General features: G+C 56.1%; 1 protein-coding gene and 1 long non-coding RNA gene across 6 annotated transcripts; one reads left to right on the forward strand and one right to left on the reverse strand.

Annotated features, from left to right (window-relative positions):
• Positions 1-39: 39 nt before the first annotated feature.
• On the reverse strand, positions 40-8306 carry LOC109245985 (uncharacterized). Of its 2 annotated transcripts, none has more exons than XR_002071170.2 (3): positions 8063-8306; positions 1925-2036; positions 40-1526 (listed from the first exon to the last, which is right to left on the reverse strand). It is a non-coding gene; the product is annotated as an uncharacterized LOC109245985 (long non-coding RNA). The 2 variants fall into 2 exon arrangements; XR_002071171.2 differs by lacking the exon at positions 8063-8306 and adding an exon at positions 5074-5257.
• A 391-nt stretch (positions 8307-8697) lies between these two features.
• On the forward strand, positions 8698-12057 carry LOC109245984 (asialoglycoprotein receptor 1-like). 4 transcript variants are annotated; one of them, XM_053893427.1, is made up of 9 exons: positions 8698-8917; positions 9139-9228; positions 10324-10440; positions 10559-10654; positions 10743-10814; positions 11003-11089; positions 11189-11340; positions 11452-11558; positions 11644-12057. In XM_053893427.1, the coding sequence occupies exons 1-9, from the start codon at positions 8713-8715 to the stop codon at positions 11798-11800; spliced, it is 1083 nt and encodes a 360-aa protein (XP_053749402.1). In that variant the 5' UTR covers positions 8698-8712; the 3' UTR covers positions 11801-12057. The 4 variants fall into 4 exon arrangements, with proteins under 4 accessions (XP_053749402.1, XP_053749405.1, XP_053749404.1 ...); XM_053893430.1 differs by having other exon boundaries at positions 8699-8921; positions 9067-9228; XM_053893429.1 differs by having other exon boundaries at positions 8699-8921.
• The last annotated feature ends 13111 nt before the right edge of the window (positions 12058-25168 follow it).

Raw genomic sequence — 25168 nt, forward strand, 5'->3', positions numbered from 1 at the left:
ATTAAAAAAAAAAAAAAAAAAGAAATGAAAAACAGATGCAGTAGCTATGTAGCTATGAGAGTAAAAATGACCTCTGAGCTTCCTGGTAGCCAGGGCAAAAAGGGAAATGGTCCATTACCGAGTTCTTTATTCTAAAGGAGAAAAAAATTGTGGTTCTTTTAGGGAGTCAGATTTTCCCAACCGTGTCTTGCTGCAGCTTCTCAGATGCTGCTGTGCACAGTGTCACATCTCAGCTTTTCTTCTGCCCACCGTTCATGGGCCTGACAGGTTCCCACCACGAGGGCCTCCGCTGCAGCATAGATGAGCCGTCGCTGGCACCAGCTGTGATCCTGCCCCTTTCCCCCTCTGATTCAGGGGCCCCACGGGAGAAGGCTGAGGTGGAGGGTGCTAAGAGTTGAGATGGTTAAGCCCTAAACGGTGCAGAGGGCAGTTCTGGTCGCCCCCGGTGACAGAAGTTAAGCGTTGGATGCAAAAGATCCCCCGAGGCCCAGCAGCTCTGGGGAGGATGGGATTGCCCCCGCCCGAGCTGATCCAAGGAGCAAGGTAGAGATCTCTAGTAGTGTGTCCCTGAAACCAGTGGTCCCCTCGGTGGCTTGCCCTGCACAAGACTTAAAACCCAACCCACCGATCCTGGGGGTGGGGCCCCAGAGCTGTGCGGTTCAGGAAAACCTCCCAGGTGACTCTGACGCCTCCCACCTCCCCGGGTGGAGCCTCACAGCTTCCAAGGACGTTTTTCAAATAATCCTTCTTTTAGCTTGGTTCTGCGTAGGAGCAGATGGTTTGAAGCTGTGCTGATGTTCTCTACCATTGGCCGAGGGGAGGAATCTGTGAGCTGAGGAACGTGTGTGCAGGTGATGGGTCTGGATCTAAGGGGTTAAGGAGAGTTCACCGAGAAGCGGGGAGAATCACCTAATCCTGCATGCATCACTTTCTAGATTATGAAAGTAATACATGGGCCTTAGGAAAATTCAAATAAATATAGAAATACATACGGTTCAAAAAAAAAAAACAAAAAACAAAAGCTCCCTCCCCATCTCCTTCCACATACTCTTCAGAGGGAGGCACTTTGGCAGTTTGTGGCATATTCTCCCAAATCTATAAAGAGCTCATCCTTGGCCGTTTAAGGAGACCGTATGCTTGAGTGGATAGACGCACTGGATTCCCAGACTGCGGTTCAGATCCTGATTCCTCTCCACCCCCCTCTAGTTCCTTCAACAAATAACGTAGTTGGCTCTTGCTTGGTTTCAAGCTGTTTGAAATGCTGGGGTTGCGACCCCCCGGGCCCTCAGGGACCTTGGGGTCCTTGCAGTGGGGACCTCCGACCGGAGGGGGTGAAGGGGTGCAGATCATCAAAATGACGATCAAAGTGACGACGAGGTGCGCGTCTTCGCTAGTTCAGACGGGGTGGTCAGGGAGGCGTCTCCTCCGAGCTGCGCTGGAGTCGAGGCCTGGACGCGGATGGAGCCTGGGGCGGGGAGTGTGCAGGGGGGACCGAGGGAGGGCGAGGTGGGAACGAGGTGGGAACGCTGGAGGACAGGAGGTCAGTGGGGTGGAGCGGGAGGGAGACAAAGAGGAGGGGGTCTGAGAAACTAGCGATTCTGGGCTTGAAAAGTGTCCTACGAAGCGCTCGGGCGCGGCGGGAGGGGGCGCGCGGCAGGTGGGCGTGGCGGAAGGCGAGGTGGCGGCGGGGGCGTGGCGGCGGGTGGGCGTGGCGGCAGGGGGCGTGGCGGAAGGCGAGGTGGCGGGGAGTGGGCGTGGCGGCAGGTGGGCGCCCGGCCGGCCGGTCGGCCGGGGGCGGGGCGGGGGGGGGGGGCGGTGGGAAAAGGGAGAAAGCGCGGCAGGGGGCGCTGGAGAACCAGCCCTGCGGAGGCGGTGAGGTGAGGACGGGAGGTGGCCAGGCGCTGTGGCTGGGCTGAGAGCGAACCTTCTGTGAGCCTCAGCTTCCCTAGCTCACAAATGGGGACGATAACTCCCGACCTCGCCGGATGGCCGTGAGGAATGTGCAGCAGGACCCTCGGCCCGCAGCCCTGCACCTCCTAGAGAGCGGTTACCGGTCATTGCTATTGGTCTGTTCTGTTACTGGTAAACGTAAGTTAAATAAAACCTGGAAACGTGGAGTTTTATCTTTTTCCTCATTCCTTTCTTTTTTAATGTAGATTAATTTTGAGGGCAAGAGAGAGAGAGAAAGCACAAGTGGGGGAAGAGGGGCAGAGAGGGGGAGAGAGAGAGAGTCCCAAGCAGGCTCTCGCACACTCAGCGCAGAGCCCCACGCGGGGCTCGATCCCGCGAACCTCGAGATCATGACCTGAGCCGACACCAGGAGCGGGAGGGCTAACTGACTGAGCCACCCAGGTGTGGTGAGTTTTACCTTTTTCTAAACGTTCACCTGTCAGTAAAAGTGGGGGAAAGAGGTGTTGACCGGTCCCGGGGCACAGGATCCTGCCTGTCCCAACGCCGAGGAGTTGGAGCGTGTCTGGGTGCAGAGAACCAGGGTGCAGAAAGTTCTCGCCCTGCTGCAGGGCGTATGGAGGCCCTTGAGTGGGTTCTGTCGGTTCTCACTCACAACTGAGTGAGCAACCTCCTCCTTGCGGCCTCGCGAGACCCCCTTCCCTTGTGGCTGCTTCTAGCACTGAGCTCCCAGCCCGGGTGCCTCGCCTTACCTCTCCTGCTTCCTCTTCACTCAGGCCCTGCTCAGCCTCTCCTGGATTCCGGGAGCCGTCGGTCACCCTCTTTGGAAAGTCAGCCTTGAGCCTTCGGTTACCTACCCGCTCTGCCCATTTGTTCAGTCAACCTCCTGGCAAGGCCTTCCGGGTGCCTGACCTTGCAGCCGGAGGGCCTGAGTGGCAATCCTGACCCTGGGGGCCGGGGAGAGAGCCAGGCAGGCACATCCCAGACCTGAGCTTGAGAGCGCTCTGCGAGGGGGTGGGCGAGGGCCGAGGGGGCTCGGTGCCCAGGTCTCATCCACAGAAGATGAGGGGCTGTCTTAACTCCACCGACACGCCAGGCCCCCAGTTCCCCCAGTTCCTTCCCAGGTAAGTCGCTAACCACCCTCTGGGAGACAGAGAGAGATGTGCCCTGCTGACCTGACCCCAGCCTCCCCCGCTCCCCACATTCAGAAGCCCTGCGGGGCTGGCTGAACTCGAACTAGTGATAATAATCCGAATGCGGATGGCTAGCCTGTGCTGGGCACTTAGTACGAGCCAGGCCCTGTGCAAGGCGATGCCAGCTCTCTGACATGAGCATTCAACCCACTCTCCAGACGAGGGCAAGGTGAACTCACATCTGTCTGATAGCCGCCCTTGTCCTGCTGTTCGTCTTCCCCGCCCTAACATGCTGAGAACCCCCAGCCTCCCGTGTCCTTCTTGCTCTGCGTCCACACGCCCTCCGTACCAGATTCTTCTCTGTTCCACTGCTCGGCTCCCCCCTTGCCCCAAAACACTTCCTTCTCTTGACTCATCCAGTGGGAGGCTCACTGTCCTCTCTCCTTGGCAGTCTTGACCGGGTGTTTGGGGTGCCCAGAGCTGTCCCTAAGGGTCAACCCCACTCCTGCACTTGTATGGTTGGCAGTCCTGGGGATCTTTCTTGCCCTTCCTTCGTGGGGGCGGGGACTCTGTTCCGGCCGCTTCCTTCCCAATGGGCCCCTCACTGGGCGGGTGTCATGGACGAATGTATGGCCTTGGGCAACATTCAAGACTCTACATCCATGTCTCCAGCCCAGAACCCTCGCGGACTCCAGACCTGCCTCTAGCAACCTTCTGGACCCTGGTTAGGCGCGCCAATTCCCTCCCTCACTGCGCTGCCCACCTCTGACCCATCACCTGCCTCCAGGCCACGCCATTGCTTAACGACAGTCCTGCCTTTTGCCTGCACATCTTCATGAACCTTGTGGTCTGTAGTCACGGTCTGTAACTTTGCTGGTCAGGTGCCCCATCTGTGAAAGGTTTCTGAGCGTGTGTCCCCCAGTATGTCGTCACTCATTCGTTAGTTCTAAACCGTGGCCAGCCTTCAAGATGGCCCCCAGGAAGTCTCACCTCCCAATATTCACACCCTGAAGCGTCCGACTTCAGCTCAGGTCACGATCTCACGGTCCGTGAGTTCGAGCCCCACGTCGGGCTCTGGGCTGACGGCTCGGAGCCTGGAGCCTGCTGCGGATTCCGTGTGTCCCTCTCTCTCTCTGTCCCGCCCATGCTCGTGCTCTGTCTCTCTCTTTCAAAAATAAACACACATTAGAAAAATATATATTAAAAATATATAAATAAATAAACCTTACAAATATTTTATAAATATATATAAATATTATGCAAATATTTTCCTGCCACACTCCAGTGGATGACCTTGTGACTTCCCTGGGGTGCATGTTCCCCATTTTTTAAAAAAAATTTTAATGTTTATTTATTTTTGAGACAATGCGAGAGACAGAGTACAAGCAGCAGAGGGGCAGACGGAGGGAGACACAGAATCCAAAGCAGGCTCCAGGCTCTGAGCTGTCAGCCCAGAGCCCGACGCGGGGCTCGAACTCACGGACCGTGAGATCGTGACCTGAGCTGAAGTCGGACGCTCCACCGACTGAGCCACTCGGGCGCCCCGCATTCCCCATTTTGGAGACTACCGTGCTTCTGAGTGGCCTTCAAAAATCCTCACCCTGACGTTCAAGGCTCCCAGAGTGGTCCACACTACCTCTCAGTCCATTTCCCTTGTGCTGCTGTTTCCTCTCTGCAGGGTCACTTGCTCATTAATTACCAATGATAAAATCCTACCTGTTTTTACTGGCCAACATTAGAGATCTCCTTTCAGGAGCTTGCCTGCCTTCTTTCCTTCCTTCCTTCCTTCCTTCCTTCCTTCCTTCCTTCCTTCCTTCCTTCCTTCCTTCCTTCCTTTTTAATGTTTTTAAGTTTATTTATTTTGAGAGAGAGAGTGAGCCGGGGAGGGGCAGAAAGAGAGGGAGAGAGCGAATCCCAGGCCGACTCTGCACTGTCGGTGTAGACTCCGACTGCGGGCTCGAACCGTGAGATCACCACCGGAGCCCAAATCAAGAGTCTGACGCTTAACCACTTAACCGACTGAGCCCCTCACCAGGTGCCCCCCAGGAGAAGCCTTTCGCGATCGTCCCGGAGGTGAGAGTGCCAGGTTCCGAGCCCAGCCTCCTGCGTTGCTCTGGTCATGAGTTCCTCAACCGGCAGGCAAGTGGACCCAGAGGGGACAGGGTCGCTTTGTGTTGAGGCAGAGCTCTAACGGTGGCCCCCAAGATTCCATGCCGTCATCCCTGGAACCTGAGTATGTTAAGATACATCACTCTCGTGATTATGTTATGTTATGTTTGGTTGACCTTATATAGTGTCGTGTATACACAACTGACCTTAAGAAGATTCTTCCAAGTGGACCTAATCTTTTTAATTGATTAATTAATTAGTTAATTAATCAATTAAAAATTTTTTTAACATTTATTTATTTTTGAGAGGCAGAGGATGAGCAGGGGAGTGGGGGAGAAAGAGAGAGAGAGAGAGAGAGAGAGAGACAGAATCCGAAGCAGGCTCCAGGCTCCGAGTTTCAGGGCAGAGCCCGAGGCGGGGCTCGAACTCATGAACCGTGAGACCGTGACCCGAGCCCAAGTCGGGTGCTTAACCCCCTGAGCCCCCCAGGCGCCCCTGTTGCGGACTCTGGGGGTGGAGGGCTCCCGTGACAAGGAACGCGGCGGTCTGCAGGAGAGGGTGGCCCCCGGGTAACAGCCAGCAAGGAAAGGGGGACCTGAGTCCCGCAGCTGCGAGGAACCGGATGCCGTTGACCCCCTGAACGTGCTCGCAAGCTCGTTCTTTTTCTCCTTCGCCTCCAGAAATGAGACGAGGTCCTCCAGCACCTGGATCTCAGCTCTGTGAGACCCTGAGCAGACAGCCCAGTTGGACGTCTGCCCTACAGAACTGTGAGCTGACAAATAGGTGTTGTTTTAAGCCACTAAGTTGGGGGTACCTAGTTACTCAGCAAGAGAGAATTAACACAAGAGGCCCTATGTCCCCGAAGGCCTCGCATAATTTAAGATCTCTCTCTCTATCTTTTTTTTTCTTTTAAGTAGGCTCCATGCCCAACATGGGGCTTGAACTCACAACCCCAAGATCAAGAGTCGCACGCTAGACCGACTGAGCCAGCCAGGTGCCCTTAAGATATATATTCATTTTTAAAAATTTTATTTTAGGTTTATTTATTTATGTTGAGGGCGAGGGAGAGGGAGAGCATGAACAGAGGAGGGGCAGAGAGAGGGAGAGGGAATCCCAAGCAGGCTCCGAAGTATCAGCCAAAATCCCGACGTGGGGCTCACAAACTCACAAACCGTGAGATCACAACCTGAGCCGAAATCAAGAGTCAGATGCTTAACCGACTGAGACACCCAGGCGCCCCGAAGATACATATTAAAGGAATAAATGCACAGGGTGGATGGGCTCTCGGCCTAAAGCGTCACCATTGTGGCCCGGTGTTCTTTCTAGCTACTTTTTAGTTTCTTAGGACCATCTCTGGTATTTTGCAGGAGGCTCGCCCGTAAATTAGCGGCCCCAGCACATGCATCATGTTGTTTGTCTGGCTTTCTTCACAGTGTTTTTTCTGAAACCGGATTTCAGGAACACCTTACTCCAGTAGAACGTCCAGTACAAATCATAAGTGGGCAGCTTTTCTGCAGTTTTATGAAGGGGACATAGCCATGCAACCCGTGTCCAGGTCAAGAAGCTGAACATTTCCATGGGGCGCCTGGGTGGCTCAGCCGGTTGAGTGTCCGACTTCGGCTCAGGTCATGATCTCACAGCTTGTGAGTTCAAGCCCCGCGTCGGGCTCTGTGCTGACAGCTCGGAGCCTGGAGCTGCTTCGGATTCTGTGTCTCCCTCTCTCTCTCTCCGCCCCTCCCCCGCTCATGCTCTGTCTCTCTCTCTCTCTCTGTCAAAAATAAATAAACATTAAAAAAAAAAAAGAGCATAACATTTCCATTACCCAGAAGCCCCTATGTGCTTCCTGCCGGTCACAGCTTCCGCAGTGAAGTGCTTTCGGTCACTGTTCTGACCAAAGCAGCATAGGTATGTTTGCCCGAATAAACCGGATTGTGAGCGATGATATCAGAGAATGTGAACAGCCCAATAGTCCCCGAATTACTGGCCTGGCCGCAGCCCCAGCGCATGCAAACAGCAGGGGGCTTTTCAGGACACAGGAATGAGGGTGTACCCAAGGGTTTCTTTTTTTGTGTGTTTGTTTATTTTTTTTTTAATATTTATTTTTGAGAGAGAGAGACAGAGAGTGCAAGCAGAGGAGGGGCAAAGAGAAGGGAGACACAAAATCCAAAGCAGGCTCCAGGCTCCGAGCTGTCAGCCCAGAGCCTGACACGGGGCTCGAACCCACGAACCGAGAGATCACGACCTGAGCCGAAGTCAGACTCTCAACCGACTGAGCCACCCAGGTGCCCCTGGGGCTTTCATTTTGAATGTGAGGACTGTGTTCCTGAGAGCTCATATAATGGAAAACTCTTGTAATAAAGTCTAGTTCTGTCCTTGAAACATAGTGTTTGCACACTTTCCCATTTGGGGCCTAAAGCGAGACCCATGAACATCTTTAATATTGCCTAATTTCTTATCTTTAAATTTTTATTATTATTCATTTTTGAGAGAGAGAGACAGAGCATGAGCAGGGGAGGGGCAGAGAGAGAAGGAGACCCAGAATCTGAAACAGGCTCCAGGCTCTGAGCTGTCAGCACAGAGCCCGATGTGGGGCTCGAACTCACGGACCGTGAGGTCATGACCTGAGCCGAAGTGGATGCTTAACCGGCTGAGCCCCCGAGGTGTCCCAGTATTGTTCAGTTTCTAAGTTTGCATGATCTGAATTCATACATGCCTCCCTGAATCCCCTGTGGGGCTGGGAGGGTCTGTGCTTTAAGGGTCTGAGACCCCAGGGCCCAGCCTCGGGGATGGTTCAGGATCCAGGGTCTGGGTAGGCTTCCCGGGGACAAAACACGGGTCCTGGAATCAGGCGGCTTACATTCCAGGCCTGCCTCTGCTGGTTCCTTGCAGTGTAACCCTGGGTAAGCTCTTACCTGTCGGGGCCTCAGTCTTCTCATCTGCAAATCGGGCTGGGCTCTGGGCTTTAAGAGAGGAGTTAAGGGGTGAAAAGCCTGGGTGCCCAGTAGGAGCCAATGGGAGCTTGTTAGCACCAGTCCCAGGTGGGGTGGGGAAAGCCTGCTCTCTCTCCCGCCTGTCCCCCCACCACCCCCAGGCTGCTGGGGGGGAAGGGGGGGACTTTGCTCCCAGGGAGAGTAAAGCAGCAGGCCCCAAGGCTGCAGGGCCTGGCCTCTGAGCTTCACAGGAGGGCCGGGGCCCCTGGCTCAGATGCCAGGGTCAGAGCCCGGATTGGGCAAGAGCGGAGCTCGGGGGCCCCTGGTCCCGGTCAGGGATATTTGGAAACACCCACGATTCTGAGAAATTTAGCGGCAGGAAGTGAAAGGAGGGGCAGAAGGAACCAGCAATGAGCACCTCTGGCCCCTACTGACCTGGCTCCCCATCCCCAACCGAGCAGTGATTAGTGGGGTGTTGGCTGGGGCCGGCGTGGGGGGGTGCAGAGCAGGAGATTCCCCCTCCCCGGGGAGGAAAGCGGAGGCCTCCCATCCCCCACTCCCACCCCACACATGCCCTGAGTTCCAAATCCTTTCCCACCTCTGTTTACTGTCCAAAGTCCCAGGCGCTGGGGATGCCAGCTTCAGTGTTGGGACACACAGACCCAGAGACACACGGACCTAGACTCGCAGGGCTCAGGGCCCTCGGAGGGACCCTGTTCCCTCCTCTCCCATTGTCCGGGGCTGTCCGCGCACCCCAAGTCTCTGGGCTCCAGCCCCCTTCTCAGCCTGGGATCTGCACAGCGTTGGGGGATCCAGGAATCCACTTCAAGACTGCCAGCAAGTAAAAGGGGAAGAAAGGCCGGGGCCCCGACCCGGGTGGGGAGGGGGCTGGGCGGGAAGACCTCAGAGGGGTGAAGTTTGCATGGCAGGCCTGGGAAAGAACTGGAGAAAGAAGAGAGGTTTTCACGTAACCGCCGATGACTTAGAAACGGACTGGACCCCGCACCGTCCGGCTCCATTCGGCCCCAGCCTCAGCCCTAACCCCAGCCTTGACCTAGGCCCAGGTCCAGCCAGCCCTATCATGACAAATGACTATCAAGACCTTCAGCATCTGGACAACGAGGACAATGGCCATCAGCTTAGACAAGGTAAGGGGACGCCTCCTTGCGTTTCGGACAGGTGACAGTGAGGTGGCTCTTGTCGCCTTGACTCAGCTCCTGCTTCCTCCTGTGAGCCCTGACCTGGCCTCTGGGTCGGCCCCACTCACAAGAACACGGTCCGCTCCACCTCCGCTAGCCTCCTGACCCTTGCCACGTCACCCCCTGGCCAGGACCTCGGAGGGTGTGGACCCAGGGGACCAGGGGACCAGGAGTACGTGGGAGGAGTTAGGGCTGCCTTCCTTGCCTCTAACACCTGGTGAGCCTCGGCCAGGTGTGAGAGTGTGTGTGCCTGGGGTGTCCGGGACCAGGGGACAGGGACAAGGGGCCAGACTTCCATGGGGAGGCTGAGGCCCTCCTCAGACAACAGCCACCCCCCCTTTGTTTCTCCAGCGAGCAGGGATGCTGTTTGGGCTGAGCAGGAGGGTTCTTGGGGATGGGGGTGGGGGGAAGGGGCTGCAGGGGAGCCCCCCCCCCCCCAGGTGGGAGCAGCTTGGGGGGCTGTGGCTCCTCTGTCTTCTCTCCTGGAGCCCAGCCAGAGGAGAAACCTCCTCCTCTTTCCCGGCCTTTGGGGGGGGGGGGACAGAACCCTCCCCCCAAAACTAATGTAGTTCATCAGCTTCAGTGACACAGTCCGGCCACTAGGTGTCAGCAAAGGCTGAGGGCCCCGGCCGGCTGGGGCAGGTCGGCGCTCTGCACCCGCTCCCAGCCCTCCTCCCGGCCTCTGGTCGCTCAGGGTCGCCTACCACCCTGATTTCTTTCTTTCTTTTATTTTTTAACCTTAATTTATTTTTGAGAGAGTGAGATAGAGACAGAGCATGAGCAGGGGAGGAACAGAGAGAGAGGGAGACACAGAATCCGAAGCAGGCTCCAGGCTCCGAGCTGTCAGCGCAGAGCCCGACGCGGGGCTCGAACCCACGAATCGTGAGATCGTGCCCTGAGGCCGAAGTCGGACGCTTAACCGACTGAGCCACCCGGGCGCCCCAATAACGGATTTCTTCATCTGTAGGGCTCCCTGGAGAAGGAGCCTTCGCCCGCCCTCCTCCCGGGACCCCGTCCCTGACACCCGGACGCCCTGTCTTGCAGCGCCACCTCCGCCCCAGCGGCTCTTCCGGAGACTCTGCTCCGGACCCTGCTTCCTCCTGCTCTCCCTGGGCCTCGGCCTCCTGCTGCTGGTGGTTGTCTGTGTGATCGGATCCCAGAGTGGGTGCCCTGGGGGTGGGCGGGGGGGGGGTGCAAGTGGTGAGAGAGCGCTGGCGTCTGCGACGGGGGTCACGGCCCCCTCATGTTGCCCCGTGCAACACCCCCCCCCCCCCCCCAGACTCCAAGCTGCGGGACGAGCTGCAGGCCCTGAGGGTCACGTTCAGCAACTTCACGGCGAGCACGGAGGTCGAGGTCAAGGCCCTGAGCAGCCAGGGTGAGGGGGCCCTGGGGCTGCGGCTGGGGGGGAGGGGGGCCCGTGGACCGCTGGGGATGTCGGGACGCTGAGCCAGCCTCTCCCCCAGGGGGAAGCGTGGGCAGGAAGGTGAAGTCGCTGGAGTCCCAGCTGCAGAAACAGCAGCAGCAGCTCAGCGAAGGTCAGAGCGGGGAGCGTGCGCGCACGGGCGCGTCGGACCCGGGGGTCCCTCCGGCCGAGCCCCGGCGGCCTGTGACTCCTCGGGCCCCAGCGCGCCGAGGCCGGGCCCTTCCCAGCCCCCGGTGTCCACACTGACCCGCCCCGCCCCCTGCCCGCCCTCGCCCCCCACCCCCCACCCCTCCCCCCCAGATCACTCCAGCTTGCTGCTGCACGTGAAGCAGTTCGTGTCGGACCTGCGGAGCCTGAGCTGTCAGATCGGCGTCCTGCACGGCAACGGTGAGGGGGCGGGGCGTCCGCCGGCTCGCCCGCCCCCCGCCCTCCCCCTCCCCCTCCCCGGGCCCCGCCTCAGCGCCCCCACCCTCCCCTGCGCCGCAGGCTCCGCGGCCTCCTGCTGCCCGGTCAACTGGCTGGAGTTCGAGGGCAGCTGCTACTGGTTCTCCCGCTCCGGGAAGTCCTGGCCGGAGGCCGACAAGTACTGCCGGCTGGAGGACGCGCACCTGGTGGTGGTGGGCTCCTGGGAGGAGCAGGTGAGCTCCCGGGGCTGGGGTGGGGGTGGGGGGCTCCCGGGAGGAGCGGGTGGGCCCCTGGGTGGGGGGCGGGCTCCGGGGAGCGCTCACCACCCCCGCGCGTCTCCCCAGAAGTTCATCCAGCACCACATGGGGCCTGTGAACACCTGGATGGGCCTCACCGACCAGAGTGGGCCCTGGAAGTGGGTGGACGGGACGGACTACGAGAAGGGTTTCAAGTGAGTGCGCGCGCCCCGGCCCCGCGGGTCCCCGGGGGTGGCGGAGGGGGGGGGGGGCCCGGCTCACATCCGCGCGTCCCCGCAGGAACTGGAGGCCGGAGCAGCCGGACGACTGGTACGGGCACGGGCTGGGCGGGGGCGAGGACTGCGCGCACTTCACGGACGACGGCCGCTGGAACGACGACGTGTGCCAGAGACCCTACCGCTGGGTGTGCGAGACAGAGCGGGACGCGGCCGGCTAGGAGCACCCCCGCCCCCTAATTTATTTCCTTGGCGCCCCCACCTGCCGGACGATGCTGCTGTCCCGGGTGGGGGGCGGGGATGGGGGCCCGTCCACCTTCTCGGGGGTGTTTGATCTGGGATTTTAAGGGGAGTTTCGGGGACGGTGTCTGAGGAATCACGCTTGGAGGGGCGGGGAGACGGCAACCCGCTTTCCGCGCTTTACAGGTGGTTGTCACCGTGTTTCAGAGGCAACAATGAACGGAATATTCTAAACGTGCCTCGAGTTGTCTGCTTCTTGGGCGTTAGGAATCGGAGCGGGCTGGTTGGCAGGAAGCCAGGGGGACCCGGTGGGCTTTGTTAATCACAGGCGTGCGAGTTGGGGCTGTTCTGAGGCTCCCCGAGAAGGTGTGCTGTTTCTGGGGACCACAGCGCCTGCAGCCAACGCCCTGGGACCGGAATCACCCGCATGGGTCCAGGGCGGCAGAAGCTTCGAGTGAAACTCCCTGATGTCTGTCGCGTGCATTACAGCGGACGGAGCAGTGTCCACGGGCCACAGACGCAGCAAAGCTGAAGATAAGTCTGCTCTGGAGAATCACCAAACGTGCAAAGACAACCAGTGGAAGAGAGGCCCCCAAATAAATAGAACCCACCCACAGCCCAGGATGGGGGTTCACAGGAACACTCTTTTTTTTTTTTTTTTTTTTTTTTTTGAGACAAAACCCCATGAGAGGCAGAAAAAGAAAGAGGGGCAGAGACAGAGAGACAAGCAGGGCTCACCCCGGGCTGGGCTCGTGCTTACCCGGAGCAGGACTTGAAAAGGAATAAAATAAACCCTTCAAAATAGAAGGCCGGGATGGACAGTGGGACAGTGCTTCCCACAGAAAACAGACATGTACACACAGCACTGTGGAGACACCTAGAATCAGCCCTGGACGAAAAAATTAAAACACGGAACGCGGTCTAGGACACGACGACAGTGACAGAAAGCAACGGTCCACGCCCGCAGCAGCACCACGTGATTTCCCAGGATCCACCCGTCTTCAAGGCCGCATCAAACCCCTTCAAGCGTTTGCTTAAGGAAGGGAGGAGAAGACGAGGCCCAAACAGGACTCGGGGAGACATCCACAAGGTGGACAGACTCGCACAGAGCGCGGCCGAGGGCTGGGAGGCTCGGATCTCACCGCTGGTCCAGAAGGAAAAGTGTCCTGGTGAAGCCCCTCCCCCACACCGCCAGGCTCCTTCATGGGGACAGGCGAGAACCGGTGGCTAGAGACAGGGCCCAGGCCATCGGGAGTACTTCCGGAGGTGGATCCAGAGCGAGTACCAAGAATAAAAATATTAGAAAGGAGAAGGTCAAGTTTTTAAAAACATTTGCAGACACGAGGCCTCTCTTAATGTGAGGCAGCGGGAGCCACACAGCATCACCTGTGAAACGTTCTTCTCAGAGGACCTTGGCCCCCGAATGCGGTTAAACTTCTGGCCCCAGCTACCCGGTTAGAGGAAATTCAGTGGGCTGGGGAACACGCACACAGGCGTGCATTCCCTCAAATCCGGAAGGTGGAAGGTCTTATGAAGCCGATGCCTGGTTTATCCAACAAATAAGTGAGGAGAAGGAGAAGGAAAAAAAAAAAGAGCGGGGGAGTTTTCCTAGATGAAAAGAGCCTTAAGAGACATGCCCAGTTCATGCCATGCGGGGGGACTTTGGACTGTGATTTGAACACACCAACTGTAAAAAGACGTCAGGTTAACTGGAACACTAACTGGGTAAGGCAACCTTGTCAATGACTTTGGTATAACAGTATGCGGGTAAGAACATGAGCCTCTGTTTTAGAAATGGGCGCTGAAACACCTCCAGGTGAAATGGGATGTCTGAGATTTGCTCTGAACGAGGTGAGCAGGGCCCGGTGGGGGTGGGGGGCTAACGCAGAGGCTACAGAAGTGGCCACACGCTGGTAATTGTTGAAGCGAGTGACAGATACCTGGGTGTCCGTCCGATGGGTCTCTCAACTTCGGTACACATTTTGTTCACCGAGCGCAAGCAGAGAACGGGCAGGGCCTAAAGATACGGCTTAGCCCAAACACAGGACACGATAGATTTGTTACAAGCGCGCTCCGGGGAAATCAGATTTTGCTTCTGCAGAAAAGAGGGACAGATTTGACTCCGCTAAAGTTAGAAACAAGCGGCAGACTTGGATGCAATATTTGCAACATTTATAACAAGTAATAAATGTCCAGAGTATAAAGAACTCCTACAAAATGGGGGGGGGGGGGGAGAAAGCAGAGGATAGTGTAGTAAATATTTGTCATCTCCGTTTCCGGGAAGACGTCATTGTGTGCAAAGTGGGGGCCCAAGTAGCGGAAAGGGGCCACATGGGTCCTCTCACCTCCCCGGTGTAGCTGGGGGCCTGCCGGCACCTGCTTGTGCCCCCGGCTCCTCTCTCCCAGAACGTTGTCTTGAGTGGACGCTTGGAGACGGGTGCTAACAGTTCCAGTGCAGAGGGAAGGGTCCTCCTTAAGGTCTTAAAGAAATTCGGTTGAAAGCATTCAGTCTGCAACATAATATGTACAATGTATTCTCGTCTATGGAGCTTCCCCGCCCCCCAAACGCCCACGATTGCTAAATATTTCCATATATATATGAAATTGTGATTATGACTTTTCTCCTGGGTATTCATCCTCTCCTCTCCGCCTCCATGGAGCCCTTCCATGTTCAAAGACTTTCCCATGGGGGTGGGGGGGTGGGGAACAAATCCCGGCTTAACCCCCTGGCCCCTCTCCAGCCACTGTTCAAGGCTCCTCTACTGCCTCCAGCGAGCCGTGTTTTCGGGAATAAGGGCGGGGCTGTGACTGGATCCCGCGGGTGGCAGGCCGGGGAGGGCTGCGGTTTTGCGGGGGAGTCACAAGCTTGTCGCAGCACTTCCGCGCGCGGCAGGGCGCCCCAGGCTGGAGGGCCGCGGGGCGTTCGGGTTACAGGCGGAGACGCGCGCGCGCGCACCCGCACACATGCGCGCGCACGGGCGCGCTCGCTTGCACGTACGCGCGCGCGCACCCGCACAGGCGCACACATGCACGTGCGCGCGCGCACGTGCACGCGCGCGCACCCGCTCCACGGTCGCCGGGAGTTTTGATTCGCCGGCGAGGCTCTCGGGCCCGCGGTAACCAGCCCTGCCGCCGCGCGGCCCCGGGAAGGGCTCCCCCAGGGTGTCCGCAGGGACTCCCCGCGGTGACCCGCGCAGTGTGCGGACCGCACGCCCGGCTGGGTCCCGCCCCCGGGTCCTCCCCGGGTGGAGGTGGAGGCGAGGGAGGCCTGTGGGCAGCAGGGAGGCCAACAGACCGGCTCCAGCGATGCTCCCCCCAAGACTCGAGTGTCTCGCAATGAGTCAGAATCCCACGGGAGGGCCCGTCTTGGCTTGAGTGTCCCCAAAGCAGAGCCTGGGGTAAAGGCTCGAGGGAGGGAGTTTTCCTGGCAGCGGATTCCAGAAAGCAGCGAAGGAGCCCGGGGCGCTAGACGGGAGGGGAAGACGGGGCTGGCCCGGTCTCCGAGCGCACGGAGCGGTGGAGGGCAGCAAGGAGCAGTCCTCCCCCAGCCCGGGTCCCGCTGCGTGTTAACTCCGGGGCAGCTCTGGGCTCGGTCTGTGCCGGTCCCGGGCTCCTGGTGGCGCTCGACAGGCTCGACTGGGCAGAAGGTCAGGCGGCGCCTGGGGTGGGTCGCTGCCGCGAGAGGAGCGGCCTGAGCTGGCAGGGAGGGACGCGACGTGGGGTTCCGGAGGAGAGTCCCCGGGGCCCCGCACCCGAGCTCCCGAAAGAAGGTTGAGGACACCCAGCAGCAGGAACAGTAATGGTGGGAAAGGACTTAGGAGACACTCAATGTGTGTATGAAAATAGCTGTAAAACTCACGAAAAGCCACAAAGAGCCTTGGATACACACAGACAACTTCTTCCTGGCCAGCGAGGCCCCAGAGTGCAGCGAGGTCCCTGCTTCCTAAGCTAATCTAGAAATTCAGGGTTATCTGAATCCAAATTCCTCTGCGGTTTTTTTTGGGGGGGCGGGGGGAGTGAATTTGACAACAAGATTCTAAGTGTCTCTGGAAGGATACAAAACGTGCGCAAACAGCCTGCAGGAAATTTTAAAAAGAACGATAATCAGGGGGCTTGTCCCATCATGTATTAAAATGTAAAGTAAGTCATTAGAGTCTCCTTGCGGGGGGCACAGGAACGAACAGATGGGGTCACACAGAAGAGAGCCCAGAAGTGGATCCAGAGCATGAACTGGGGCTGTTTTGTTGGTGACAGAAATCCAGTGGGAACCAGCTGAAGCAGAGAGGGGAGTTTCTCCGGCTGGTGGAGTAGCTCACGGGATGGGGGGGGGGGGGAGGGGGGGGCGGGGGGGCGGGGCGTCGTGCAGCTGAGCCTCAGGAATCAAAACGGAGGCTGATCCGGGAAGTTCTCTGGATCAGTTCTTTCAGAGCTTCAAGCCTCCTTATTTTTGCTTATCGCAGACCTGCTTGTCCGTCCCTCCCTCTCCCTCTGTCTCCAAACACCCACAGACACTCATGGCGGCGGCTGCAGTGACCACATGGAAAGGAGGGGAAGAGACCGCAGAAATTCGGGGGGGGGGGGGGAGACCAAAGAATAGGCATCTATTTGCGTCAAAACATATACAAGAATTTAGTAGCTACTTGGGACATGGTAAGAAATCTATGTTTGCTCTCTGTCCCCAGTTCCTGACACAGAGCTCCTAAACCCTTTGCAATTTCCGGGGGTAAGAGGAACGTCTTTGGTTCCAATGAGGTGACCTTGGTGGTGTCCTGGAGAGCTTCAGGTTGGGGGCTGGTCACCATAAAAACCAAGCCATATTTAGAAGCTGGGGACGTGGGGTGCCTGAGTGGCTCAGTCGGTTAAGCATCTGTCTGACATGGGCTCAGGTCATGATCTCACGGCTCGTGAGTTCAAGCCCCACATCAGGCTCTCCGCTCTCAGCCCGGAGCTGGCTTCGAATCCTCTGTCTCCCTCTCTTTCTGCCCCTGCCCCGCGTGTATGCACGGGCGCGCTCTCTCTTTCTCTCAAAAATAAATTAAAAAGAAAGAAAAGAAGCTTGTGACTTTCAGCTCACCCCATCCTCCATGGAAGAGAGAGGCACTGGAGATTGAATTATAACAAAGTATCCGTTCTGAGCAGGGGGAGAGGGGCACACCCGACTTATCAGGTTGGTCAGAAGTGCAGGTGACAGTCTGGGCCCGCAGATGGCATCTGAGGTGGAGGGGAAGCAGCCTTGTGGGACTGAGCCCTCAACCTTGGGGGGGGGGGGTGCGGGGAGGGCGGTCTACACTCATTCTGGGTAGTTAGGGTCAGAACTGAATTAGAGGACACTCGGTTGGTGTCCCACTCACTGACCCCATCAAATTAAAACAATATTTGATAGGGCGCCTGGGTGGCTCAGTCGGTTAAGCGGCCGACTTCGGCTCAGGTCATGCTCTCGCGGTCCGTGGGTTCGAGCCCCGCGTCGGGCTCCGTGCTGACAGCTCGGAGCCTGGAGCCTGTTTCGGATTCTGTGTCTCCCTCTCTCTCTGACCCTCCCCCGTTCATGCTCTGTCTCTCTCTGTCTCAAAAATAAATAAACGTTAAAAAAAAATTTAAAAAAAACCCACAATATTTGATGATGCAAATAATTCACTTCTTACGTGCTAGCCCTTTCTCGACGCTGAACAGCGGGAATGATACTTCTCAAAAAGTCTGGTGCAAATGGTAACATTTCATATTAAAGGGATAAGAAATGGTAGCATTAGTCCAGAGGTGCCCTGGTACTCCTCATGTTGTTTGTTTTTACGTTTACTTATTTTTGAGAGCGAGAGAGACAGAGCACAAATGGAGGGGGAGGGGGTAGAGAGAGAGACAGAATCCGAAGCAGGCTCCAGGCTCTGAGCTGTCAGCACAGAGCCCGACGCGGGGCTCGAACTCACGGACCGTGAGATCATGACCTGAGCCAAAGTCGGGCGCTTAACCCACGGAGCCACCCAGGTGCCCCTACCCCTAATGTTTTAATAAGAGGTGAAGAACGCTGCAAATTTCTTTTTTTTTTTGTTTTTTTAAAGATTAGGTTTTTAAAAATGTTTATTTTCAAGAGAGAGACAGCGCAAGCCTGGGAGGGGCAGAGAAAGAGAGAAGGGAGAGACAGAGGATCCGAAGCAGGCTCCGTGATGACAGCAGAGACCCCGAGGCGGGGCTCGAACTCACGAACCGTGAGACCGTGACCTGAGCCGAAGTCAGACCCAACCAATTGAGGCACCCGGGCGCCCCAGGACACGGCAAATTTCAAAGCTGAAAACCTTTTCTGGGAAATAAAAGCCAGAAAGCTGCTTCTCACCCCTGAAGTCACGTGTTTTGCCATAAATAAACTCTTTCAAAATAGCCGCGACAGGCACTGCACCTGTGTGGTGGAAACTATCCGTGGATTGTATCTTCGTGCCTCTACGTGATGCAGTAAGTCTGATTGTTCAGGAAAGTGTTGCTGCCAGTTGGCTTTCCCTAATGACCTGCCCCCAGACGCCGTGGATGCAGCACAGCGCATACCTGTAGCGAACTTTATTCTCTATTCAGATTTTTCTATTGTGGAGCTTCTGTTGCCATTTTCAGCAGGATAATAATAACAGGTACACATAGCTCCTTCCGTAATCTCAAACCCACTGAAAGAGACACTGGAATATGTCTTACTTAAAGGCAAATGCATTCAGTTCATTTCCACGCGGCACGTGATAACGACGCGCCTACGCACTTGTTCCTTCCTTTCCAGATCAGCAGTTTGGGACAGCGTCTGAGGGTCGATCAGCCTCCCTGGGGAGACGGCCCGCAACCGTTCCGGTGACTGTCTCACGTCGGGGAGAAGACATGAGCCAGGTGAGGGCTGTGCTGGCAGAGGCACAGAAGGTCTATGGCGTGTCTGTTGTCTCCTCTGTCACTTTCAAGTGCACGTTGGGGCCACATCAGCTAACCGGTGCCAACAAACGCCTGCAGGAAGCCATTCCACCGGCCACGGCAGGGGGGAGGGCAGGGGCAGAGAGGGAGAGGCTCCGTGTCTCGTGATGCAGCGGGCTGCTGCTCCGGAGGGAGAAGTGACCCGTCCCGACAAAAGACGGAAGGGAGAAACCCACCCGGCCGGAAGCCTCTGAAAAATCCCCTGGTCACTGGGACTTTTGTCTTCACACGTGATGCCCCTTTCTCAGTTTTGCTTTTGATTTCATTAACTAACTGGTGGCTTTTAGGGATTTTCGGTACGTCCTTCTCCACTCACTGCCGGTGACCTTGGCCGTATCCAGTATGAACCGCAAACTAAAGAGGAAAAAAATCTCCCCCTCCGCAGCTCTTGTAGCCAACTCTCCGCCCTTCGAAAATTAAACCCGCGTGCATCCAGGGACATGCCCAAACAACGCGAGGTGGTCACACTTATGCAGAAGGCCCGGATTCCTGCCCCGTGTGGCTGCTTCTTCGCAAATCCTGCCAGGCGCAGCCGGTCAATACTTCCCCCAGAGTTTCCTTGACCCGTCATGGCCACGTGGGGGAGCTCTTCTCTCGAGGACATCAAAGGGGCCCACAGGACCGTCGCACTGTCCTTCCCTTGTCACAGTCACTGCCCTCTCAGTGAGGTTGAAGCAATGATAATGCATCATGACAAGCCCTTCCGACTGCATTCCCGTGCTCTCCCTAACGTCTGTCTGTCTGGCCAGACCCTGGGGAAATGCTTCAGCCCGCTTTCTCTCTTCCTGCGCTGAGCGGCTGCCGGATGCAACCCCCAAACAGCAACAGACAGGCTGACCTTACGGTGGCGACCAATTTCCAGGGAGTTTCAGCCCCGCCCCCCCCCCCCCCCCCCCCCCCCCCCCCCCCCGCTCTGCCCGGGGATCTGTGCCTCAGCCCGCTCTCCAACTCCTCACCCCTGCTTCGATCCCTCTCCCTTTCACCCTCCGTCACTTTCACCTGGCCACCTGGCTCCCTGCCTCCTTCTCCCCCAGGCTCCATGGCGCCCCCGCCTGGATGTGCACCCATCCTGGGTCCTCCGAGGATGCGTGGGGGGTCTGATGGCCGGGTGGCCTCGCAGGCGATTAGGGAATCTGCCTGTGCTAGTTCTGAAGCTGGGTGCTCCCGCCCTGGCCTGTCCCCACCGCCCCCGGGCGGTCTCCGGGGAGACCCTCTCGGGGAGCAGGGCCGTAAGGTCCCTGAGTCACTCCAGCAAGGAAGCTTGTCACCCCTGGATGGGACGTCATGGAGAAACACTCCCTGTGAGGTTAGACGGCCGAGGTGCGTGGTGGCAGCGTAGCCGGCCCCACTCACCTTCCCACGTTCAAGTGCACGGTCTGCGGAGTTGCGCGTGTGTCCACGCCTGCCTGCGCTCGGGGCGTCCTCGCTGCCCCTCGGCCGCCCACCTGCCCGCCCCGGGGCTGCTCTCCTCTGCACACCCGGCGTGTCCTCTCCCCCCGGAGTCACCCCTACGTCAGACACCCGCCCTGCTGACCACAATTACCGCGGGGGCCCCTTTCCAATGTCATGACTCGACCTCGTGGTTCTTGCTATGCCTGCAAGACACCCCCTCGGCCACAACCGGCAGGAAACTTGGAGAAAATAAAGGTTTATTCCTTACAGGAGACCTGGAAATGACACAGCCACTCAGTGAGGTGTGCGGGGGCTTTTTACTGGGCTCCAGGGGGGCCTAGGGCTTCTCGGGCTCCCCCTATTGGCGAATTTAAAACATCAGCGTGGGAATTTAAAGCCCAGGGAAAGACAAAAGACAAATGGCCTTAATGGTCACTTACTGAAATCAACCAAGGGCTCCGGAACAAGAGCCTCAGTGCAGGGGGGTGGCTCTTCATCTAGTGTGTTTGTCGGGGAAAGCCTGCTTTGGAGGGGATGCTGCTTTTTTGTATGAACGAATTAATCAATCAATTGATTAATTAATTTGTTTTCGAGAAGGAGAAACACAGAGGGCGAGTGGGGGAAGGGCAGAGAGGGAGAGGGAGACACAGAGTCGGAAGCAGGCTCCAGGCTCCGAGCTGTCGGCACAGGGCCCGTCGCGGGGCTCGAACTCACGAACCGTGAGATCATGACCCGAGCCGCAGTCGGGCACTGAACCGCGGGAGCCCCAGGCGCCCCGAGGAGTGGCTGCTTCTGTGAAGGGGGTTACTTGCTGGCAAGCCCTGAGTCAGGACTCACCACACCCTTCCAGCCCTAAAACGCCTTATCCGCTGGTCCAGCACCACTGGCCAATGAGTCGCTCTGGAAATGGTGTCGCAGGTGGGAAGGGGTGCGGGGCAGAGAGGACATGGCGGGGAGGACGGGAACACGGCGGGCAGGAGGGACAGGACAAGCCGGACAAGGTGACAGGACGTGAGGATCCAGGGTTGGCCACTCCTGGCCACCTGCCCATATGATGGCAGGGGGCCTCTTTTCTGCTCCTGTTCCGGGACAAGAGCCACTTGGTGTTAGGTGTCGGACACCTGTGGGACCTGGAGAAACCAGGCACACAAGGACAGGTCACCAGGGAGTGTGGCTACCTCCTGCATTAGTCAGAGCTCGCTGCGGAGGGACTGACAGAAGCAGCAGGAATTTATTGACTCATAAAACCAGGCCCTGGCAGGGCAGGGGTGGAGCTGATCTTTGACACTCCTGGAGGGAATCCCAGGCTGCCTGGACCGCCGCCCACCCCACCCCTGCCGGCTGCATGTGTGCATCACCCCTCCCCTGCACCTGCAGCCACAGCACCGGCGATTCTGTGGGAACGTGTTCACATCTCCGATGGGAACGTGTCTCCATAAGTCGGCTTTAAACTCTTTGCCTGAAAATCATATAAAAGGAGTAAAAAGAAAAAGAAAATTCCGTCTTGAGTGCCACTGGAAACTAGACACGCAGCGTGCCAAGTCAGACAAGGCAGAGCCTGGGATTGGGAGGGAGGGAAGAGGGGACCTGGCAGGAGGGGGAAGGGTCTGCGGCCTTCGGGGGGCCTGCAACACTTTCTGGCGTCTCCCTGGGGGACAGCAAGAAGCAGGAACTTCAGGGAGCAAGGCTGGCGGCCTCACCGAGCCCCCCCACAGTTGTCTTATCCAGAGGAAGCACCCCGGGAGAGCGCCTGGGGGCTGTGACGCTGGGGAGGCCGCTGTGCGATTGCCCGGGACAATCTAACCCGTTTCGTGACAGTTTACCCAGAGACACGTATGCGGAAAACGGCAGTAAAATTCACGACCAGAGGAGGAATGCCCACCAGGAGAAATGTTGCCATGGAGCAGTTGAAGACGGTGACTAAACATGTTGTTCTGAATCCGGAACATTCGCTAAGCAGGCAGCATACATAATACGTAATAAATCTCTCCATTCTATACAGACACGCCATATATCCTGGACATGACCTGCAAAGGCGTCTAACGTACACATGGTTGGAAGGTCTGAAGAAGGAAACATAATTGGTAGAGCAGACGTACATTTCGATACATAACTCACGCAAGCCTTCCTCAGATGAGTCTATATTTTGGAAGAGAAGCCTGGATGCGAGGGAAAAACTGGTCAAGGATATTGAATTTTATTTATTTATTTAAAGTTTGTTGGTTTATTTATTTATTTAAAGTTTATTTAGAGAGAGCGAGAAAGATCGCATGCGTGGGGGAGGGGCAGAGAGAGAGAGAGAGGGAGGGAGAGAATCCCAAGCAGGCTCCGCGCTGTCCACGCAGAGCCCGACATGGCGCTCGGTCTCCCCCACTGTGAGATCGTGACCTGAGCCGAAATCAAGAGTCAGAGGCTTAACTGACTGAGCCACCCGGGCGCCTCCAAAAATAAAGAATTTTTTGAGCATCCAGGAGAAAAAGGGCCAAGCCACTTACAAGGGGATAAAGACCCAGCCGGCCTTGGATGTCCACAGACCCACAATGAGCGCCAGCAGAGATGGGACAAGATTCTCAAGGAGAGCAAACATGAGTCAGGGTTTTATAAAAAGGCCACAGTTTTCCGTCCTACTTCCCGCCTCCCCCTCCTCCCCTGGCAACCACTGATCTTTTCACTGTCTCAATATAGTTTTTCTTTTTCCAGAATATATCGTTGGAACCCTATAGTGTGCAGCCTTTTCAAGGCGGCTTCTTTTCACTTAGCAATAGGTATTAACATTTCCTCCATGTCCTTTCGTTGCTTAATAGCTCATTTCTTTTTTGAATAGTCCATTGCATGGGAGCACCACGGTTGGCTTCTCCAGTCACCCCCTGAAGGACATTTTGGTTGCTTCCAATTTGGGGCAGTTATGAATAAAGCTGTTAGAGACATTCATGTGCGGGTTTTTGTGTACACATAAGTTTTCAACTCATTTGGGTAAATACCTAGGACTGTGATTGCTGGATTGTATGGTGAGTGTACATTTAGCTCTGTGAGAAATGGCCAAACTGTCTTCCAAAGAGGTGAGACCATGTTGCATTTCCAGCAGCCGTGAATGAGAGTGCCTGTTGCTCGACCGTCGCCAGCCTCTGGTGTCAGTGTTCTGGGTTTTAGCCACTCTGTGTGCGGTGGAATCCCACTGGTGTTTTAATTTTAAGTGCCCTCACGATATATGATGTCGAGCATCTTTTCATACACTTACCTACCATCTGTATGTCTTTGGTGAGAGGTGACTGTTCAGACGTTTCGCCCATTTTTCAATTGGGTGATTTGTTTTCTTATTGTTGAGTTTTGAGGGCTCTTTGTAAATTTTGAATAGAAATCGTTTATCAGATGTATGTTTTGCAAATATTTTTCCCCAGTCTGTGGCTTGTCTTTTCAATATTGTCAATAGACAATTTTGGACATACACGATTTGAGGAAATATTGTTCTCATGAACACTTCTTGGAGAGATTACCAGAGGATCAACTCGGGTCAACCAAGGAATCACTGGGTGCATTTTAGTAAATGGAGGGTAGTGAGTATCGAATATATTTACCACGAACTAACACAAAAGTTTGGTGGTAGGGTTGGGAGAAGGAAGGAGGGAAGTTGAGGATATAAGCTAATTTATTCATCATTCATAAAAATAAAAAACAAATTCAAAAAGCTGGATCATTTCCACAGAAATGTTATTTGTCAGAAGAGAGAGAATATAAACAGGTTTGTTTTCAAAGTTTACTTATTTTGAAAGAGAGAGAAAACATGAGTGGCAAAGGGGCAGAGAGAGAGGGAGAGAGAGAGAATCCCGGAGCTTGATCTCACGAACCTGGAGACCATGACCTGAGCTGAAATCAAGAGTCAGATGCTTAACTGACTGAGCCAACCAGATACCCCCAAACAGGGGTTTTTATAAAAGAGATACAAAAAGTTTTCCGAGAATCACTAGCTTCCCCCAAAGGATTAGACTCAGATGATTTCACAGAAAATCCTAACGGAGGAGATTTTTGGACACTATTCCAGGACACAGAAAGAGAGGGGAAAATCTCCAAATTATTTTCATTAAGGCAGTACAATGCCAAAGATTGATAAAAATTACACAAATATATGACTTGCCAGCCGCCCACCTGGCTAACCTGTGGCTTGGTGGGGGACATTTGGATACAGATACGTAAGAGGGAAGATGATGTAAAGACACGGGGAAGACAGCACCCGCAAGCCAGAGAGAGAGGCCTGGAACAGATTCTTCCTCGCGGCCCTCAGAAGGAGCCAGCCCCGCCATGACACCTTGATCTAGGACATCCAGCCCCCAGGACTGTGAGAAAACATATTTCTGCTGTTCAAGCCCCCCAGTGCGTGGTGCTGTGTCCCAGCAGCCTAGCAAACGACGATCGCGTCCTTTGTGGGTGGATAGCGTACAATACACAATACGTGGTCACCTCGGAAAATCTGGAATGCCACAAAAGAACCAAATCCACCAGTAAAAATTCCCGTCCGTACAAATTAGGATTAAGTAATAAAACCCCAGGAGCGAGGACTGTGCTCATGAACTCCGGGTTGGGGACTCCCCGTGGATTAAATTCCTCCTCTGCAAGATGTCAGCATCGGCAGAGAAGGCCGGGACGCAATGAGATCGCTGCTTTGACCAGTGACATCCAGGCAGAGCGTTGACCGTGAAGCTCGCCCCTGCCCTCTCAGGACCCCCCGGCCCACTCCTGCCGTTTCTAGGCCAGAGGAAATTCCTTCTCATAGGGACCGACCCATGCTGCCTTAGCCAGAAGGTGGTGGAGGGCCTTCACCATCAAACAAGCTTTTGTTGTATTTTTAGTTTAAAAAAAACATTGTTTAATATCTATTTATTTATTTATTTTTGAGATTTTGAGAGAGAGAGAGAGAAATGTGTAGAGTACGAGCGGGGGAAGAGACAGAGAGAGACAGACAGACACAGAATCCGAAGCAGGCTCCAGGCTCCGAGCTGTCAGCACAGAGCCTGACGCGGGGCTCGAAC

This window comes from Panthera pardus, unplaced genomic scaffold (genome assembly GCF_024362965.1).
Source record: "Panthera pardus isolate Hobbes unplaced genomic scaffold, ASM2436296v1 HiC_scaffold_3, whole genome shotgun sequence".
Lineage (NCBI taxonomy): Eukaryota > Metazoa > Chordata > Mammalia > Carnivora > Felidae > Panthera > Panthera pardus.

Coding starts and splice junctions, on each gene's coding strand:
- LOC109245984 (XM_053893427.1), top strand. CDS start 8,713: ATGCCAGCTTCAGTGTTGGGACACACAGACCCAGAGACACACGGACCT. Junction 10,815..11,002: donor GCAGCAGCAGCTCAGCGAAG/GTCAGAGCGGGG, acceptor CCTCCCCCCCAG/ATCACTCCAGCTTGCTGCTG. Junction 11,341..11,451: donor TGGGCTCCTGGGAGGAGCAG/GTGAGCTCCCGG, acceptor GCGTCTCCCCAG/AAGTTCATCCAGCACCACAT.